This window comes from Cryptococcus neoformans, chromosome 5 (genome assembly GCF_000149245.1).
Source record: "Cryptococcus neoformans var. grubii H99 chromosome 5, complete sequence".
Taxonomy (NCBI): Eukaryota; Fungi; Basidiomycota; class Tremellomycetes; order Tremellales; family Cryptococcaceae; genus Cryptococcus; species Cryptococcus neoformans.
Genome location: NC_026749.1, coordinates 62,506 through 80,301, shown reverse-complemented (window position 1 = coordinate 80,301; position 17,796 = coordinate 62,506). Strand labels below are relative to the sequence as shown.

General features: G+C 47.9%; 8 protein-coding genes and 3 non-coding genes; 5 read left to right on the top strand and 6 right to left on the bottom strand.

Moving 5' to 3' along the window:
- Position 1: 1 nt before the first annotated feature.
- CNAG_06848 (ATP synthase subunit 9, mitochondrial) lies at positions 2 to 223 on the bottom strand (the record flags this gene model as incomplete). Its single annotated transcript, XM_012194205.1, has 1 exon — positions 2 to 223. One exon carries the CDS (start codon positions 221 to 223, stop codon positions 2 to 4), a length of 222 nt encoding a protein of 73 aa, XP_012049595.1.
- Positions 224 to 338: 115 nt separating this feature from the next.
- CNAG_06849 (saccharopine dehydrogenase (NAD, L-lysine forming)) lies at positions 339 to 2,512 on the bottom strand. XM_012194206.1 has 6 exons: positions 2,220 to 2,512; positions 2,065 to 2,154; positions 1,469 to 1,876; positions 1,216 to 1,404; positions 711 to 1,143; positions 339 to 656 (listed from the first exon to the last, which is right to left on the bottom strand). Exons 1-5 carry the CDS (start codon positions 2,420 to 2,422, stop codon positions 846 to 848), a joined length of 1,188 nt encoding a protein of 395 aa, XP_012049596.1. The 5' UTR covers positions 2,423 to 2,512; the 3' UTR covers positions 339 to 656; positions 711 to 845.
- A 203-nt stretch (positions 2,513 to 2,715) lies between these two features.
- On the top strand, positions 2,716 to 5,572 carry CNAG_07400 (aspartate-tRNA(Asn) ligase). XM_012194235.1 has 9 exons: positions 2,716 to 3,030; positions 3,111 to 3,203; positions 3,294 to 3,421; positions 3,479 to 3,568; positions 3,636 to 3,713; positions 3,810 to 3,884; positions 3,956 to 4,202; positions 4,332 to 4,644; positions 4,725 to 5,572. Exons 1-9 carry the CDS (start codon positions 2,751 to 2,753, stop codon positions 5,122 to 5,124), a joined length of 1,704 nt encoding a protein of 567 aa, XP_012049625.1. The 5' UTR covers positions 2,716 to 2,750; the 3' UTR covers positions 5,125 to 5,572.
- Positions 5,573 to 5,649: 77 nt separating this feature from the next.
- CNAG_12414 lies at positions 5,650 to 6,078 on the top strand. XR_001045704.1 has 2 exons: positions 5,650 to 5,756; positions 5,829 to 6,078. It is a non-coding gene; the product is annotated as a hypothetical RNA (non-coding RNA).
- A 470-nt stretch (positions 6,079 to 6,548) lies between these two features.
- Positions 6,549 to 8,608, bottom strand: CNAG_06852 (transcriptional coactivator HFI1/ADA1). XM_012194207.1 has 3 exons: positions 8,090 to 8,608; positions 7,701 to 8,024; positions 6,549 to 7,643 (listed from the first exon to the last, which is right to left on the bottom strand). The coding sequence occupies exons 1-3, from the start codon at positions 8,403 to 8,405 to the stop codon at positions 6,715 to 6,717; spliced, it is 1,569 nt and encodes a 522-aa protein (XP_012049597.1). The 5' UTR covers positions 8,406 to 8,608; the 3' UTR covers positions 6,549 to 6,714.
- A 471-nt stretch (positions 8,609 to 9,079) lies between these two features.
- CNAG_06853 (hypothetical protein) lies at positions 9,080 to 12,756 on the bottom strand. Of its 3 annotated transcripts, none has more exons than XM_012194208.1 (7): positions 12,237 to 12,756; positions 10,439 to 12,126; positions 10,198 to 10,356; positions 9,759 to 10,112; positions 9,577 to 9,679; positions 9,444 to 9,511; positions 9,080 to 9,372 (listed from the first exon to the last, which is right to left on the bottom strand). In XM_012194208.1, exons 2-7 carry the CDS (start codon positions 10,670 to 10,672, stop codon positions 9,346 to 9,348), a joined length of 945 nt encoding a protein of 314 aa, XP_012049598.1. In that variant the 5' UTR covers positions 10,673 to 12,126; positions 12,237 to 12,756; the 3' UTR covers positions 9,080 to 9,345. The 3 variants fall into 3 exon arrangements, with proteins under 3 accessions (XP_012049598.1, XP_012049599.1, XP_012048902.1); XM_012194209.1 differs by having other exon boundaries at positions 10,439 to 12,087; XM_012193512.1 differs by having other exon boundaries at positions 10,439 to 12,756.
- On the top strand, positions 11,018 to 12,304 carry CNAG_06854 (hypothetical protein). Its single transcript, XM_012193513.1, has 5 exons — positions 11,018 to 11,259; positions 11,332 to 11,640; positions 11,700 to 11,787; positions 11,855 to 12,080; positions 12,148 to 12,304. The coding sequence occupies exons 1-5, from the start codon at positions 11,151 to 11,153 to the stop codon at positions 12,190 to 12,192; spliced, it is 777 nt and encodes a 258-aa protein (XP_012048903.1). The 5' UTR covers positions 11,018 to 11,150; the 3' UTR covers positions 12,193 to 12,304.
- A 151-nt stretch (positions 12,757 to 12,907) lies between the features above and the next one.
- Positions 12,908 to 13,540, top strand: CNAG_12413. The gene has a single exon (XR_001045703.1). It is a non-coding gene; the product is annotated as a hypothetical RNA (non-coding RNA).
- Positions 13,514 to 14,884, bottom strand: CNAG_07979 (hypothetical protein). XM_012194277.1 has 3 exons: positions 14,500 to 14,884; positions 14,353 to 14,446; positions 13,514 to 14,289 (listed from the first exon to the last, which is right to left on the bottom strand). Exons 1-3 carry the CDS (start codon positions 14,788 to 14,790, stop codon positions 13,607 to 13,609), a joined length of 1,068 nt encoding a protein of 355 aa, XP_012049667.1. The 5' UTR covers positions 14,791 to 14,884; the 3' UTR covers positions 13,514 to 13,606.
- An 80-nt stretch (positions 14,885 to 14,964) lies between these two features.
- Positions 14,965 to 17,495, top strand: CNAG_12412. XR_001045702.1 has 7 exons: positions 14,965 to 15,282; positions 15,334 to 15,785; positions 15,824 to 15,949; positions 16,094 to 16,320; positions 16,400 to 16,488; positions 16,560 to 17,227; positions 17,280 to 17,495. It is a non-coding gene; the product is annotated as a hypothetical RNA (non-coding RNA).
- On the bottom strand, positions 16,081 to 17,094 carry CNAG_07399 (hypothetical protein). The gene is made up of 4 exons (XM_012193511.1): positions 16,956 to 17,094; positions 16,735 to 16,897; positions 16,392 to 16,473; positions 16,081 to 16,314 (listed from the first exon to the last, which is right to left on the bottom strand). Exons 2-4 carry the CDS (start codon positions 16,886 to 16,888, stop codon positions 16,182 to 16,184), a joined length of 369 nt encoding a protein of 122 aa, XP_012048901.1. The 5' UTR covers positions 16,889 to 16,897; positions 16,956 to 17,094; the 3' UTR covers positions 16,081 to 16,181.
- Positions 17,496 to 17,796: the final 301 nt, after the last annotated feature.

Here is a 17,796-nt window from a genome sequence, read left to right as displayed (position 1 = left end):
TTCATTGTTCATATCTTTTCTGAAAATTTGGGATGGTTTGAAAATTGACTGCAGGTCTGCAACGGAAACTGTTCATAAGTGCAAATAGCCCGGTCGCTTCTGCTAGAGCGAAGTCTAGAATTGCGTAAGTAAATAGCTGACCTCGTAGTGCTGGGTTTCGAGCTACTGATGCAATTAGAGATGAGAAGATTGATCCACTGGAATCTGCGATATGGGTTCTCATCCCTTCAATATCTACTTCAGCGCTTTACCTCCAACATGGATTAGACGCTTTTTCTAGTCGAAACGAATCAACTGGACTCTTTAAAGTAAAAGAATTAAAAGATTCCTTCCACCGTTCCTTTCTACAACACTTAACTTTTCCACAAACCTTTTTTTTAACCTCTTCGTCTTGGATCCAGTTTCAAGAATGTCCGTGTCAACTGCGCTTCTAATGAATACATTGGACGAGGAGGATTTTTGGGTTATTTACTGCTCAGCGCGTGGGAGTTTTGACCAAGACATAATACCATCTATCAAGATTGGAATATAGGTCTCATTTTCTTTTTTTCTGTGGGCGTGTCGAATTTTGGCGTCCAACTCAAGGTGATGCAGAGACTCTTCTGATGAACTGTCTCCCGCCATCATTGCCTCAAGAATGACAAGATTTTCAGAGACTTGGCCAGAAGACGTTAGCTTGGGTTCAGTGATGAAAAGAAAGGATTGGGTACGTGGGCAATTTCTAGAGATTCAAGTGTCATGCACAATAAAACCTATTATCCCTCTGTTTTTTTTCCCTTCTTGCTCTCTAGTTTACACCTCTTTTTCTTTTCTAGAAAGAAAAAAAAAACGCAAGATAAAACTCTCTAAGCCTTGGTTCCCTGCTCCTCATCATACTTTCTTGCCTCCTCCAACTTGTCCTTGAACAGCTTCTCCGCATTCACCCAAACCTCGGCCGTCTTCCTCTCTGGCAACTGCAAGAGCGAAGGCAAAAGGTCGGCCGAGAATTGTTCCGAAGCTTCACGAGGAAGGAGGGTGGGAAGGTGGTCGATGGAGATGACGGTACATCGCTTGCCGACGCCCTTGGTGTCGACTTCGACGGTGGGGGAGGGGAAGGTGGTGTTGATAGAGTAGATGGGGATGGGGTTGTGGGGGTTGGTCGTGCTGCGCGGTGCGGTTGCGGTGTCAGCTTACCGTCGGGATGGAAGGGGGGAGAGAGGGGAAAGAGAGACGTACTCGCAAGAGACATCAACGACGACGCTCAATCGACGATCAGCCCCAGCCTCGGCGATGAATTCCGAAGTGATAAACTTGGGAATCGGCTTGGAGAGGTAGATGCAGTTGACGAAAATGTCGACGTCCAGGATTTCGGGGAAGGGACCGCCCTTGGCGGTCTCGGCCATATCCCACTTGACGATATTTTCCCTATTTTGCCGAGAAGACGTGAGCAAGATGATCAAGAGGGGAGAGAGAGGACAAAAAGACGTACTCGGCAACGCCGGCCTTCCGGAAGAGGTCAACCGCACCGGATCCACATCGTCCCAAGGCTCCAATGATCAAAACCTTTACTCCCTTCTTCCCTTCCTTGGTGCCCTCCAACGCCTCACTCACTTCCTTGACCATTTCGCCTTCATTGGGGTACGGCTTCAATTCGCCCAGCTTGCCTTGCCCATTTTGGGTTTGCTGAGCGGCAAAGGCGAGGGCACCAGCGGCGGCGCCAGCGAAACCGGCGTGGAAACCGAATGCGGCGACACGTCGGTGGGAAACGGGGTCTTCGAGGAATTCGAGGTCGTAGAGGGTACCCTTGCCCTGGGCGAATCGGCGGAGGACGTCATTCCATCCGGCCTGTTGCTTGTAGCAGTGGGCGAACTGGATGTGCGTGTGAGGGAGGGGGTCGCTGAGGTTGCAAGACATGGGGAGTTAGTAAGGATGGTGAGAAAAGGGGAGATGCGATGGGTGGAAGCGGGGTAAAAGAGGTAAGAACTTTGGAGAAGGTGGGATTTTGGCGTGATCGGATGGAGCTCGGAAGAGATGGATATGGTATCGATAAGATGCCTGAAAGGTGAAGAGGGAAGAGTCACTCACGTAGATTCGGGGAGCTCCTTCAAACCGATAATGGGCACATCGACGGGGGCGCCAGGCCAGGTGTTGTGAGGGACAATCTTGCAGCCGACACTGTGGAGTACAGAGAATAAACATCAGCACACAGATCTCATGCCAAAAGTGAGTACGCGACGCACGCCTCGAATTCACGGTCGCCAAAGATTCGCTGGGGGTCCTTCTCGACATAGACGTCAAAGTTGCTGTCAAGCAATGTCTTCGCAGTGGTGGGGGTAAGAGCCGAGCGGTGCTCAAAGGGCTTCTTCTCGCACCTGAGCCAGATGGGCTGTCTGGGGCGGGTGTTGGCGGAGGTGGTGGCGGACTCGGGGGCGGTGGCGGCCATCGTTGGAGAGACGAGAGTGAGAGATGTTTAGAGAGACAAGAGCGAGATGTGTTTATAGAGAAGAATGTGGATCTGCAGACTGAGCGTTAATAAACACCCGTTCCGACTCCTCGACTCGGAGTTGGTTTTTAATTCCCGACTCGTATTCAAGCGTCCCGGCTGGGAATTCAAATTGGGCCAATTAGCTGGGTGGATTGGGCGTTTCCGCCCGGAAAGGGGAGAAACTGGGGCATGACGTGGCATACTTCCCGCACTCGAAGAACAGCCGAACTCTTTCTTTCACCTCGGCAATTCGCTGTCGCTCTTCACTCTTCCCTGCCACACCACAATGTCCTCCGACAACGCCCCAGTCAACGCCGCAAACCCCGAGGTCGCACCCGTCCAGTCGTCCGCGGACGCCCCGACCCAGGAAGGCGACCCCGCCCCCGCCGGCCCTTCCAAGTCGGAGCTCAAGAAGCGCGCAAAGGAGGCTGAAAAGGCCAAGAAGGCTGCAGAACGCGCAGCGAGGGAAGAGGAGGAGAGGAAGAAGCGAGAGGCCAAGGAGTCCGAGGACCATGCGAAACAGAACTACGGCAAGCTGCCTTTGCACCAGAGCCAGGAGAGAAACGGTGAGTCTTGATCCTTATCGGGCAGAAGTTGTCTCGGTGTGAAAGACATGACATAATCTCGTCGACTAACACGCCTACAGGCCAGAAACGACTCAAGTTCCATGAACTCAACAAGGACCTTGTCGGGCAGAGGGTCATCTTCCGAGCTAGGTTGCACAACATGCGTCCTCAAGGCAAGTCCAAGTCTAATCAAATCATCTTGCTATATTAAACTAACAAAATGACGGCTACAAATGATTCAAACATGAAATTGAATACAATAGGAGCCAAGATTGTCTTTCTCACTTTCCGACAACAAACCCACACCCTCCAAGGTGTCCTCGTCGTTTCCAAAGAGAGCGACGAGCACCAGGTATCCAAGCAGATGCTCAAGTACGCTACTCTTATCCCTGTACGTTTCCGTCATGACCATTCTTTCATACAGATTGTGGCTGACGACGAGGAATAGTCTGAGGCTATCGTCCTTGTTGAGGGTGTAGTGAAAGAGGCCGAGGTCAAGAGCTGTACCATCCAGAACTATGAAGTTGGAATCCAAAAGGTGTGTCCATATCATCTTACTGGATTGAGCTCAATGCTGATAACTTTTTTGCAATACCGACAATTAGATCTTCACCGCCGTCGAGGTTAATGAACTTCCATTCTCTATCGATGACGCTGCCCGTCCTGAATCGGACTTCCAGCGAGTAAGTCGCAGTCCTTTTTTTCGTCTCTTCCACTACCAAATAGAACTGCATTTGCTAACGTTATTTGATGGGGATTTTTATTTGATTGGTGAATAGATGGAGACTGAGGACGTTCAGTTTGCGAGGGTTGCTTTGCCTACGAGGCTTGATAACCGCGTGATGGATTTGCGAGTAAGTCAACGTTGCTCTTTCCCTCAACCGCGCCAACAACAAGCTAACCACTCCTTTTCACCCACAAACAGACCCCCACCAACCAAGCCATCTTCCGCATCCAATCCGCCATCTGCCAACTCTTCCGCGAATACCTCAACTCTGAAGGATTCATCGAGATCCACTCGCCCAAACTCCAAGGTGCCGCAACCGAATCGGGCGCTTCAGTCTTCAAGGTCAAGTACTTTGACAGGGAGGCGTTTTTGGCGCAGTCGCCCCAGTTGGCGAAGCAGATGGCTATTGCGGGTGATATGGAGAGGGTTTATGAGATTGCTCCTGGTGGGTTTTTTCTTTTAATCCCATTCCACTGCTTGGAGCAATGAGCAGTGGAGATAAAGCAGGCAACCAGTAGAATCGATACTGACGTGGAACATTCCCCACCATGGCGCGAATAATAATAATAATTAGTATTCCGAGCTGAAGACTCCAACACCCACCGCCACATGACTGAATTCATGGGTCTCGATCTCGAAATGGCCATCGAAGAGCATTACCACGAAGCTGTCGATGTTCTCGACAATATGCTCCTCCACATCTTCCGTGGCTTGCAGACTAAATTCAAGCATGAGATTGAGACGGTGAAGAAGCAGTTCCCATGTGAGGATTTCTTGTTTTTGGAGAAGACCTTGAGGTTGCCGTTCAAGGAAGGGATGAGGATGTTGAGGGAGGCGGGGGCGACGGATGGGGAGGGGAAGCCGATTGGAGAGTTGGATGATATGAGGTACGTCGCGTGATTCATGATCCCATTTATTGGATTGTTAAGCTGATGTGCCCTCGCACCCTCCCCTTTTTTTGATTTAGCACTGAAAACGAAAAGCTCCTCGGTCGACTCGTTCGTGAAAAATACAAGACCGATTACTTCATCCTTGACAAATTCCCCATCGCCATCCGTCCCTTTTACACCATGCCCGACCCGTCTGACCCCACCCTCTCCAACTCTTACGACTTCTTCATGCGCGGCGAAGAGATCCTTTCTGGAGCGCAGCGTATTCACGACCCGACCTTTTTGGTGGAGAGGATGAAGGATGTGGGGATTGATCCCGCGTCGATGGCGGGTTACCTCGATGCGTTCAAGTTGGGTGCGCCGCCCCATGCGGGAGGAGGGATTGGGTTGGAGAGGGTGGTGATGTTGTTCTTGAAGTTGGGCAATATTAGGAGGGCGAGTTTGTTCCCCAGGGACCCGAAGAGATTGGCTCCTTAAGAAAAGCAATCAAGCTCTTTTGAGTCTTGATACCTGGTGGTGGTAGTGGTGGTGGTTGTCGAGTGAGATAGGTGCAAAAAAGGATGGGTAGTGTTCTTATAACACGCCTTGAGGATTGAGAAAGGAAGGAGGATGTGAAGATAGGTTTTTTTTTTCTTATGCAAACCGAATATGATGAGAAGCCAAGTTTTTAATAAACAAGATGTGAGCAGGGACATCGTTGGATGTTTATGGGTAGTGGTTGATCAGTCTTTATCGTTGAAGGGATATTACGGTATTCTCCCTCGGACAAGATACGGAACCGTCTAATATTGATTCATTAGCAAATATAATGACCATGTTGATTGAGCTAATGGATGGACTGGAAGAACACAGTTACACCGAACGAGAGAACAGCCGCCGTCGGTCGAGATTTCTCAAATAAGACAGTATAAAACATGATGACGTGACTACTTTTGACTTATTTTGTTGTTTCCGTTCAGTGCTTTCTGTTCATCAATTTTGGTTCTTTTATACTCTCCGGTCCGTTATTCAGACAATCTTTTTTGAGTCATTCCAACTCCCGCCTGACATCAACCCTCCAGATAGGGACCTCTGGAGATGGAGATAGGAAATTACGAGTTGGTGGTACAGTAAGTGTTTCAAGCTCAGTATATGCTGCATTAATGTGCTTCGCAATTGACCTCGCCGAAAACCGCATGCAGTAGCTGCCAAGGAGAGCGGTGGCGTTCAGATAGATCTCGAGAATTGTCCGTAACCATGACTTTCCTTCAGGAATGTGTTGGAGTATAACAGGTAGAGTCCGCTTGGTGCGGGGATAGCAAGCGTTCGAGATGATAGCTGAAGCTTGGACGGAACGCCTGGCGCTTTTTCGGAAAGATGGCTTGTGGGGATTAGCACCTGGCGTGGCGTTTTTTCCTTTTCGTCAATGTACCGTAGAGGGATATCTACCATCGAGCCCCAATACAGATAAAAGTCGCTGCCGCCTCCCGCAGTACACATGTGCTGAATGTCTCGCTCTTCGAGAGGTTGCCCTAAAGTATGTCTCGAGCGCTGATAGCATCGCCAATGATCACGACGGCGATCTCGCCCGCAAATAACCATCCGAAATCCACAACGACCTTCCTCACGCGGGGTGGCTCAATCGGAATCATCAGACTGGCGATTTGCGCTCGTCAATATCGGATACTCTAATTCTACATCTTCGATGTCTCATTGAATGAGTATACAGGAGGGGGTTCATGGTTTTCAAACTTCATCCTGACATCACAAGATCGACAAACTTCCATATCGTCAAGTATCTTTTGAGATCAAATGCAAAAAACAAATCACAGGGCTTATCTTATCAAGGGCCCCATATCATAAATTGCCCCCCCCTCCTCCCCCGTGTTTGCTGTGGTTTAGATTGTATGAAAGTTCCGCTAGGTAGTGCAATGGATGTTCATGCTAGAATGCAGGAAAGTGGGCTGAAAGAAAAATGCTATGTACAAATGCTGTGAGATTATAACCGTACAACCCCCCTCCATTTCCCCGTTTCCCTTTCCCTCCCTGCCCCACCTCTACCCTAGACTACACCAACCAAACACCTCCTCACCCAAGCACGTCCCTTAATAATAACGCCGGGTCTTCATACTTCCAATGTAAATTATGTTTCCTCTCCTTTTTACCGTCTTCCCCATCTCTCCCGTCCTTCCCGTCCTTCCCATCTCTGCCGGCGTGTCCGCCTGCTTTATCAAGTTTAAGGAGACCATTAGCCAAGAGTTGGGAGGCGATGATTTCGGAGCGAGGTGGTTGTCTGCCTGGGACCGAGGAGATGGAACCGGGGCCAGGGACTGCTGTGGATTTGGATTTGGGATGAGGTTGGGGTGGTTGTGAGTGAATTTTTGGGGCTGAGCCGGTTTCCGTTGACGATGCAGCCTCAGCACCGTTCCTGTCCATAGCTCCCAATTCGGAAGAAGAGGGCATAAGGACAGCCGTAGGCGCGTTGCCATTGATATTGACATATGTATTAGAATGGAGATAAGGATTGGCAGCTTCGAGTTCGGCGAGGGTATGTGCTGTCATTAGCCTGTGGATCGCGGGTGAGATGTTTGGGTGGAGGTTGGGGTGGAGAGTGAGAAGGTGGAGGAATGTTTCGAGGTCGGGTGGGGGGATATTGCCACGAGAAGTAGACGTGGATGTGCTGGAGTACTGGTTTTGGTCGTTATTGGGTTGTTGCATACTCTCTCCTCCTGCTCCGAAAGTTGGGCCGGCCGCCTTTTTTCCAAGCGGCACCCTAATCGTCGTCTCCCCCGGCCTATCCCGGCCTGTGAGGTGCACAATCCCATGCAAGATATCGCCCATATGAGCGTCCATCCCGACCGCCATGAATTCGCCTATATCATCTGCTGCAGCTGTGGAGGAAGAGGTTGAGGGGATGGAGAGGTCGTGTAGTTTGGCGAATTGGGAGAGGCGGAGGGAGAGTTGGTGGGATGAGGGAAGGTGGCGTGTAGGGAGTGCGAGAGGTGGGATGAGCGAGTCTGATAGATTTGCTCTTTAGCTGAATTGCTTTTTATCATAGGAAAAAAGGGACATACTGGAGGTGTAAGGACTCCACCGCTTTTCGCCGATACCTCCCCACATATCCTTTTCCGCTGCTGCTGCGACGCCCAGAGCGCCATTCTCTGCTGCCCCTGCCAAAGCCTTCTTCACCCTCGCCCGCTCCTTTTTCCCAAGATTCATCACCCACCCTTCAACTCGTCGTTTACTCTCGATCAATGTGTCGTCCACATCGAAATCGGGATCGTTGACGGATGGTCTTTGGCGTTTGCGTCGTTGTTGGAGGGAGGACGAGGTGCCATCATGTGAGGGGATGGAAGCGTTGGTAAGGAGGGAGGAGAGGAGTTTGTTATGTAGGTGTACTATCGTAAAATTCAAAAGTCAGTTCGAAATATGACAAGGAGGCTGTAGCTTATTGGTGACGCACAATGATCGCCTTTTAACCATCCTCTCACCATCTCCTCTAGCTCTCCCCTCCCCAGCTGTCCCACTAGGTAGGCATTTAAGCTTTTCCAATAGGGTAGCCCTGCTTCCCCAAGGACGTCATGCAACTCTTGCTTGATGGCATGAATGTCTATCCGCATTTGAGAAGTGACGATCCCATTCCGTCCTGGGAGGGTATGGTTCTGATACATGTGTGTAGAGGATGAAGCGGCGGGTGGATGTGGATGTAAGGTGCTATTTGATGTAGGTTGGAAGCCAGGCCGGGATGGAGGATGGTGAGGAGATGGAACGGAAGACATGGCCCTTTGCGCGCCCCGGGGGTTTATAGAAGTGTGGAAAAAGGCCGGTTTCTTGGGTTATAGAGACCGTAGCGATGATCTGAAAATTGCAGTAGGCGGAGATGGATGTGGAGAATATGATGGATGCGGCTGATGAGATGGATGGATGGGCGGTGGTGAGGGAAAAGCGAGTAAATGCGAAAGATGATGGAAAGATGGAAAAGAAATCGACGAGGACAACCAAAGCGACCTCCACTTTTCATGTCCACTCGCTTGTATTGGCGGGGAGACTAACTGGAGGTTGTGGTTGGCAAACTGAACAATATGTGTATTAATTGAATGGGGATAAGGACTGTTGGCTTGGTTTGCCTTGGTCGTTCATATATATGTAGACTGACAAATGCATAGACGCAAATTGGGGACGTGTATTGTTTCTAGTAGTAAAACCGACGAGATCATTCCCCCTCCCTTCTCTCATCATTCATTTGTAGGTTATTTAGGCCGCAGGCTTCGTTTCAGCTGAGCCCACCCAAGGCATATAAGGGAGGAGAAAGTTTGAAGGACATCGATGCTCCGATCATACGTGAAAAAAATGTTGAGATGATTATTCGATTATTAGCAGTGGTACGAACGAAAGAGGAGGAATTATGCTTTACTTCCGAAACGAAGGAAGGGCAATCCCATTACATTTTGTATTGAATTGTTGATAGTTGATACTTATCTAAAAATGAATGAAATTGAACCTTTGGATACAGGGGGACCAAATACCATTATTATCTTCCAACTTTTTATTAAAGCATGCGACAAGTAACAAATACACCTTCCTCTGAACAGTTACATTTTGGGTGAAATAGGAAGTCGCATATTGCATGATAGAGTTGGCACAGCATGCCGGAGTATAAATGTAACTTGGCCACACCCCAATCGCTTATGGTACAATGTTAACATGAACAATCTCGAATCACTTTCCGAACATCCTTCGAAAGATCTTCCGTATATCAGCACGGCAGTTAGCAAAGGGAAAGTCATTGATACGGGCGAAAAAACTAAAAGACATACATTCTTCTCTTTGGCATTTCCATCGGCTTTTGTCGATTTTTCTTTTGCCTCCGAGTTAGAATTAGAGTCTGCAGCTATTTGTCAATCTGACTGAGAAACATAAGAGCATCAAGCTTTCAAGATAATTCCTCACCTGTCCATCCACATTTACAACACATACCAAAACGTTCGGATGTCTTCTCGGGACCGTGATTGGGAGTTACTGATATATTTCTGTCGACAAGGATAAGGGCATCCTGTGTAACAGGAAAGGGGTATCAGTATCATCACAATTGGTCTCATTCCCTTCATGACTTTGGAAGAACAGTAGCTCACCTGCCTATTGCTGTGTGTTGGAGAGCTGTTCCAAAATATTGTCAACGGAAAGGTACTGAGGAATTTCCGCGATGGTAGATGCTTATTTGCGTCTTTTGGTAGATATTCCCCTCCCTCCCTCCCGTAAACCGTCCCGTTCTGATACATTGTTGGAACCCAGGAGCACAGACCTAAGATCCACAAAGGGATTGTGGGATATGCGAAAGAAAGTGATGAATTATTCGTAGAAAGTCGAGGATCGTAGTGGCAAATCTCTTCACCATCCGAAGCCCAAGTCGCAGGAATATGCCGTTCATTTTCCCACTCATACATCAAGTGCATACTCGCGGCGAGACCCCTGACACCCTTTTTCCACTTTTGAATTTCAAACACAGATAGGGCAGAATGGTCAGCTATGACGATAGTCCCGCCAATGAATGTTAAATGATTTGGAACTCGCCTTCTCGTGCGAAAGAGATGCTGAATTGTAATCTTCGATGCCGTTGAGAACCATATACTGGGTGGCTCCTTCTCTCTTAATATGATCTTTCAGATGCTCCCAATAATACAAGGTGTCGATCGAGATCAGCAAGGTTAAGCACCAATCGGACCTCGATATCTTGATTAAACGTTGATTCCTCGATCAGTACTAGCACGGCATAGCCAATCCGCCGAGGGACGTAATTCCTTAGGCAGCTCACAATTTTATCATTAAACTTCCAGCCCACAAAAAGATACTTTTGCCTTGAGCCCTCGACGCCATCATGCCGAAAAATAATAGTAGGATGGGAGTCATCGATTACGGGTAGATTAGCTACAGAAGCAATATCGCTTGTATCCCGCATGAACTTGAGAGTGTTTTCGTATGCGTAGATATTCCAGGGAAAGAGATCCTCAGCATTGATATATGCTGGAGGGTCGGCTGAGGTAGTCATCTTGACAAGTCAGGTTCGGCCTACCTTATTGGGGTTGTGGTTGAGATGGGAGGAGGAACGATGAGACGAACGAGAACCCGCTTTTCTATTGATATAGATAAATTATAGATGTGGAAGAGGTTAGTATCCGAGAAGAAAAGCGGATATACAATCCATGACGTATCGATTCCCCATCCCCATGACGATTCTATATAGTAATAGCAGCGGAAAGAGGTGTGATGTAAAATGGCATATCCGTCAGCTGTCGGAATCGGCCGGTACGACAAGAGCAAACGCGCAGGAGTATAAAATGCGCTGCCGCAATAGAATAAATCGCATTAAACGCGGGAATTATGCATCCAATTCCGTCTGAACACAGGGGGCGATGACGGATTGCGAACGATTGTTTGTTGAACGTCGAACGTTGAATGAGAAACGAACTACTGCAATGTGGGATATTGTCCTTTGAGCTAATGGTCTGTTTGGCGGTTGGTAATGCATGACTTGCAAAGATGATCTGCACTGGACTTTGCAACATGTTTTCGTCGTCCTCCATTCTGTTCGCCCCTTATCTTTATCAATACACATTCTACGCCCTACCATTTCCGGTAAGTCGATGTCTTATCCCGCATCTATTCCAGCTGTGGAAGGAATGGCTGTTGATTGACTTTCATTTCCAGCCAGTATTGTCCTTTCTTCACTTTCATTCAACATGGAACACGAACAAGCCAATAACAGTAGAGTGGAAGAACAAACACCAAAAAAGTCCTTCTGCGGTCCGGTTACTGGGGGCGATAATTTTTTGCAAAAGGCTCTCCCATCGAATCCCGACCAAACTGTCCCGCTTCAGCCCCTCGGTGTAAACGCGACCCCCTCTAGCCACGCAAACAACCGAGAAGGCAGGAGGAATTCGTCCGAAAGCGGCAACCGCTCTGAGGAAACAACGGCCAAGGTATGGGCTAAAAGCACCAAAGGCTGGATGCTCTGCTGTGAGTGGTCAAATAGCAGCTTTATATGATTGTAGAAATATTGACACATGTCCGGATAGTGCTGGTCGACGTGGCCATGTTCTCGGCGTCGCTGGGACTAAGCCTGGCCGCGGCATTAGTCAAGCCACACAAACTGGCTCTGTTCATGTAAGCAATTACCCTACAGTCACACCACCGAAAATATATCTGGCCTAACGCTTTCCATCACACTTAGCGCAGGGCCCCTTGTGGCAGCTTTGGCAGTACTTTGGTCGGTCTTTCGTCTTTACGACCTCCTCAAGCCATCCGCCCTGACCTCCGAGGAAGAGTATGCCGAAAGGCAAAGCCTCTTGAGTACAACTTGGACGAAAGAGACGGATCGTCAGCTGCGCGGCTGCCTGAGGCAATTTAGCCTCATGTTTAACATGTTGAACAGGGGGATTGGAGCTGTGTGGTTGCTCGTGAGTACTAAAGTGTTGAAAGATTTAGCGTGTCTTTTCAGACTAACTATGTTCACCAAATCATCAGCTGGCGTTGGGCGTGGTGCTGAAGGAGGGGCTCCTAGGAACCTGATTGATGCAACCATTCGCCATGCCACGAAGCCAGATACCACTCACCTTGCCAAGATCCCCTCGTAATACTGATCCTCTGGACTATGTCTCTCAGAGAATTATTAGTTGCTTCCCATCAATTTTGCTTAAACAACTCCGTATGGATACCCAATTAAGCTTAAGACAAGCCAGCGGTACGCGAGTAGAGGAAGGAGAAATTGATGCGCGATGAGTGCTATCGGTTCTAGCTGCATATAATTGACAGGCGATGAGCGTATGTTGTCATTCAATGGGTGAACGTGCCACTCATGCAGCTTATGTTTGGGCGGAGGGTTTTTTTATGGGGCCTATAGGCTCCTAATTTGAGGCATCCCATGTGTGTTTGGCGGCATTGCTTGGCTTTTGGGGTGTCAGATTGTACGCTGTTGGTATTGGGGATTACTTTGTCTGGAGAACAGGCATGGCGTGAGGCTGCTGTTTTTGGGCAAGAGACGTCGCGAATAGATGTTGAGAAAGGAGAGAAGAGAATTTAATTTAATATAGAACGAGGGGCGAGAGGAATGGAGTATCGACGAATGGATGCGAAAGCAACGGCGCGTTCGTTGTAGGGAAATACCCGACTCTCCTATTGGTAAATCGATCCAGTTGGTTCCGTTCCACTGCCACCCACAGCGAGCAAATAACAGAATATCGACTCCTTGGTATTAATTCTACGTAATACAAAGCCTTCCTAAGTTTGGCTGTTGGTGGTCGATCTACCTAGTAATAATACTGACGATAGGTCGTTAAGTAGTGTAGTGGTATAATTGAACTCGGGTCTCATATCGAGTTGTTGTTGTGTTGTGCGTGTATCATTATAGGCCCCATGAGCATAACTAACAGTTATGTACCTATGTACTTGGAATCGCCCGTAAGCTGTTTGGTAGCTACCCAGAAACAAGCTCTTGGATTATTCTTCTCTGCCCTTCGTGTATTGGGTTGTCTTTCTATCTCATCCTATTCCATATACTTCTCCCTCTCCATCTCTCTCACTGTTACCGGCTACAGCGTGTCATTCCGCAACGTGACATAGGCTTCAAAGTTATGTACTTATTATCAACTATTGTTTTCGGTTGTCGATCAGGTTTTCCACTGTGTCTTGACGCTGGTCGCTATCCACCAGGCCAAGTGTCTGCCAGTCATGTTGTTTTTCTTTATATATTTTTCCTATCTATTCCCATGATGTTCTGTTTAGGATTCCTTCTTAGTCGCTAGCGTGGATATCTCGACGTCCTTGTGGAGCGGTTGTCATAGTTATCTTCCTGGTGCAAAACTACCATCATGAAAGTGACATGGAGCGAATGCAGTAATTTGAGCGTAATGCATCATTGGTATCAGTTGTAAAAGCAGAAGAGAGAAGACAGGAGCAATTGCGGGATGCATGATTATATCATCTTCTATTGAAGAAAGATAGGAATCTCAGGCTCGGGGCCGGTCATGTCACATGCTTCCTCCCATTTTCTCCCGCTCTTGATCAAAAGATCCATTTTATTGTACCAGCGTTTCATCTTCGCCTCGTACTCCTGTATTTCCACCATCCGTTCTTTCGCCTTTACCTTCCTTTCTTGTATTTCAATCACGCGTTCTCTTGACTTTGCTTTCCGTTCCTGTAATTCCAACTCCCTATGGGCGAATGCTAATTTCTTCTCCTTATAAGTCATCACATCGACATGCTCTTTCTTTCGCATGGCAAGTTTTTGTAGATGTCTCCTGTCATCGTTCCTTTCCTGTTGCCTGGCCAACTCGTTGAGCCTATCATCCGCCGCGTCCAACCCATCATCCGTCTCCCAATCGGCGTCTTCGACGTGACCGCCTTGACGCCTAGGGCCGTTATCTCGGATATTGACGTTGACGGCGCCCTGATCATCATCGTCATCGCCATCAGCGTCATTATCGAACAGCTTATCCTCGGGATCCTCATTTAGGCGCTGAATCCGGGCTTGCAGAGCAGCGTGATCTGGTTCGGGAAGGTCGAGAGAGCGGTGCAGGGTGGAGTGGCTGCTATGTTCAGCCATGAAGGGTCTGTTGACAATAACTGGAGCAAGGATTTCATAAAACGGGCAGATCTTGTTCCTTTGAGCTACCATGACGCCGATTAGTGACATTATACTCAGGCTGGTCTGCCAAAGCACTTTCAACTCACAAAGAAGGTTTGGCCCGTTTGCCTCCTCAGCATTGCCACCTATCCCAGTACCTAGCATGGATGCCTTGTTAAAAGCTTCGACAATGTGATTGATCTGTTTTCTGTGTCAGCAACATAGGGGATATGGAAGAAAGCAACACGATTTACTTTGAGAAAGACGCCTTTAACCTGGCGCCGACTGTCACAACCCTTTTCAATGAGGTACTGGTGGCATTGATTCGCCAAGTAGTCTTTTTTCTCGTTGCCGATTGTCCAGCGATGATAGTTGGCGAGTCTTTCATTTTGATTAATGGATACTAGCCACTTGGCGACGTGCATCTCTGCGGAGACACCGTTGTCGTCGATATCAGTAGCCCATTGTTTGTTGGCGTTTCGCGGTCTCTTCTGAGTCCCATTGGGCGTATGTTCAACTTCTTCATTTTGTCTTGTGGGGGGCATAGTCGTTGGATTGGCGGAGATGAATGCAGTTTGAGGCGAAGATACGATAATATGCGTATATATGTGTGAAATGACGGAAAATGGGGAAAAAAACGCGTCGACGCGATGCGTTGATCAAATAAGTTTGTTTTCATTAATTCATAAATTATGAGCGAAATAAATCGTATTTGTCTACCCCACGATACATATATCTTTTACGTACTGATACAGTACTACTAACACCGTCTTTGGGATTCTCGCTCCTCTCAGTCATTCCAAGAGCCACATCAATCAGTTCTTCGATTGGCTTTTGTTCCCTCAAGACCCGGTTGCTTTCGTCCTTGTTTCGCCTTTCGACACACATGAGTCACATGAGTTTCTGCTGGGGTGTGCAGCTCACTCCAGTCACAGAAAACGCCCTACTTGCAAACAGTACAACACTCCACTTCCTGTCTTGGACAAGAAATACCTGGCAATCCTGTTCGGATTTTGCAGATTGCGACCATTATTCCAGTAAGGTCATGACCCTCACTTTGCGAGACGCTGACCAACTACGCATTCCAGTAATCGCAATTCACTTCACTTAATACCGGCCCAATTATCAGCCCTACGAAAATCTATTTGAATTTTGGCGAGCTTTTAAGATCTGAAGATAAATGCCCTATATCGACTCCCCTCTCCCAGAATTCCAAGGACAAGGTTATCAGGAAGATCCTCAGCACAAAAATTATCGTACGGAGCAAAAAGGACTACAGATCAAGACAGTAATGGCATTATCACCTCTTCTCGCGATGTTGTCGATCTTCTACCCCTAAACAACTTCCTTGGGCGACCGCATCTGTCCATGCATTGTGCTATCACGATCTTGCACTCTTTCATGGGTGTCTGATTAGTTCCCAACACATCACCGAGAGAAGAGGAAAACAAGGTGATCGGTCGACTCCTGATGAGAGGTATCCTTTTCTTTGATATGTCTCAGTGTAAGGTGGTCAGAAGGGGGGTGGAGTAATTATAGGGTAAGTAAAGGGGATTATACGAAAATTCATCTTCGCAGATTCCCAATATGCAACACCTCCCGTATATGCCTCTCTTCGCCTCATCTCCCCACGCTCACGCATATCTACGACAATAGCCTAGTTACAAACCTGGTACCAACCCATCCCACCCTGTTTCTCCCAGAGTATGTCCAGGATTTTCCCAATGACAGCTCGTTCCATCCCCAACACCTGCTTAAAAACGGGACCAGATGGTCAGCCAGTCCGCTATCCATTATTCCATTGTTACAGGAGTCATGACGGTCATTAAACTTACCAACAGCCACCAGAGTTGAATTACTACAATTCCTCCTAGAGACAATTTGGAAGCTTTGCCCACCCTCGCATCCATCGCTCGACTCCAGTCAAATGTCCTTCCTAGAAGCGACCATCGCTGGCTTCGGGAACACTTGGTGACTGCATCGAGGCAAGGTCACCGAAGACTTCTTCCCAACGGAGGAACGACCAAGTAGAGGAGACCAAGGAAAAGACAAGTGCCACACTGCAGTTGCTATGTGTTAGTACTGTAGTTGAACCCCATTTTTTTTCCTCCTTGAAGATATATAAGGCCTATGAAGGTTGACTCACGTTTTTAGTGGTTTTTGTCCGGCGAGATGCCAGGCCAGGGAGAAAAAGAAAGAGAAGAGAAGGAAGAAGAGGCCGAGGAGCACTTTGGGGTGAAAAGGTAAGCAAGCAATTCTTAATAAGTCCATTGTTCCTTTCTACCACTTACGACGTCACACCCGACATCACCAGCATTGTTTCTGGCACATCCTCTCCAGAAGTTGACTCATGATATGTGTCAAGAATAGGTTTCTACGTTGCACGAGGAATGAAAGAAGGAACAGAGCATTTACTATATATTCCTTTCCGTGCCTCGGGACCTTAAACCTCGCTAAACCTCTTCACCAATCCTTCCCAGTTGGATCACTCTCCGTTACATCCCAACAGTGTGGGGGAGGATGGCCTTCTTTCCGTCTTGTGACGCCAAATGTGGCACTAATTGTCGCTGGGAGCCCTTTGGACAGTCCTCTGGGATCACTTGGACTTGCCGTTGTTGGCGGTCGTACGTGGTTTGGGCTCATCTTGAGTAACTATATACAAAGTGTGATCAGTTAAAGTCAAAGAAGTAGATTGGGCCCATATACGAACTGGGACGGAAGCAAAGTCTTGGTGATAGAAGGTTTAGGTGAGAAGGACTATATGTTTGTCGTGGATTGAGTAGAAAGGAAAGAGGAAAGGCAAAATTTTGTAACCATAATAACCTGTTGCAACCTCAAGTCGGTTGCGTACTACTTTGCATCCAAAGAAGAAGAAAGGGGAAAAGCGAGCTATATATAGGAAGAACGAAGGAAGGTCTGTGCGAGAAGTGGCAATACCGAATGTGGCGGTTGAGTCGACGACGCTATGAACTTGCCCATAATGTAGGTTGAAAGATGCGTTGCAAGCGCAGGCTTTCCTCACCCCTGGCACTAGATCGATCACTGCGTTAATTCAAAGGACCGTTGATCGTGCACGGATATTGGTCCACTCAAACAACGAACATAATAGGTCTAAGTCCAACAAAGTACACTGCACTTGTTTGTACAAGGAACGAGGGTAGAGTGGAGGCCGCAGCACAAGGATGAAAAGAATTGGAGTTACGGGACCGAGTTTGTCACGATGTTATGCATTATGAGTCGTAATCCCCGACTTCTACAACCGCTCATCAATAAATTGCTTGTAATGCCGCCGTAAAAGTGTTGTATCGGACTGATTAGTGGCGAGTTTCCAGAACTAACGAGTGCGCGGAATCGGCTTATTACTCGCTCCTCACATGCTGACGCAGTTATAAAAAATGACTATTTTACAAATACGCTCCTTAATAGCAACCCTAATATGCAACCGGAATCCTACCCATCCCACCCCGTTTCCCCTAAAAACCATCCCCAACATCTTTCCAATTACTGCGTGCCCCATCCCCAACACCTGTTCAAACCAGATGGTTAGTCAG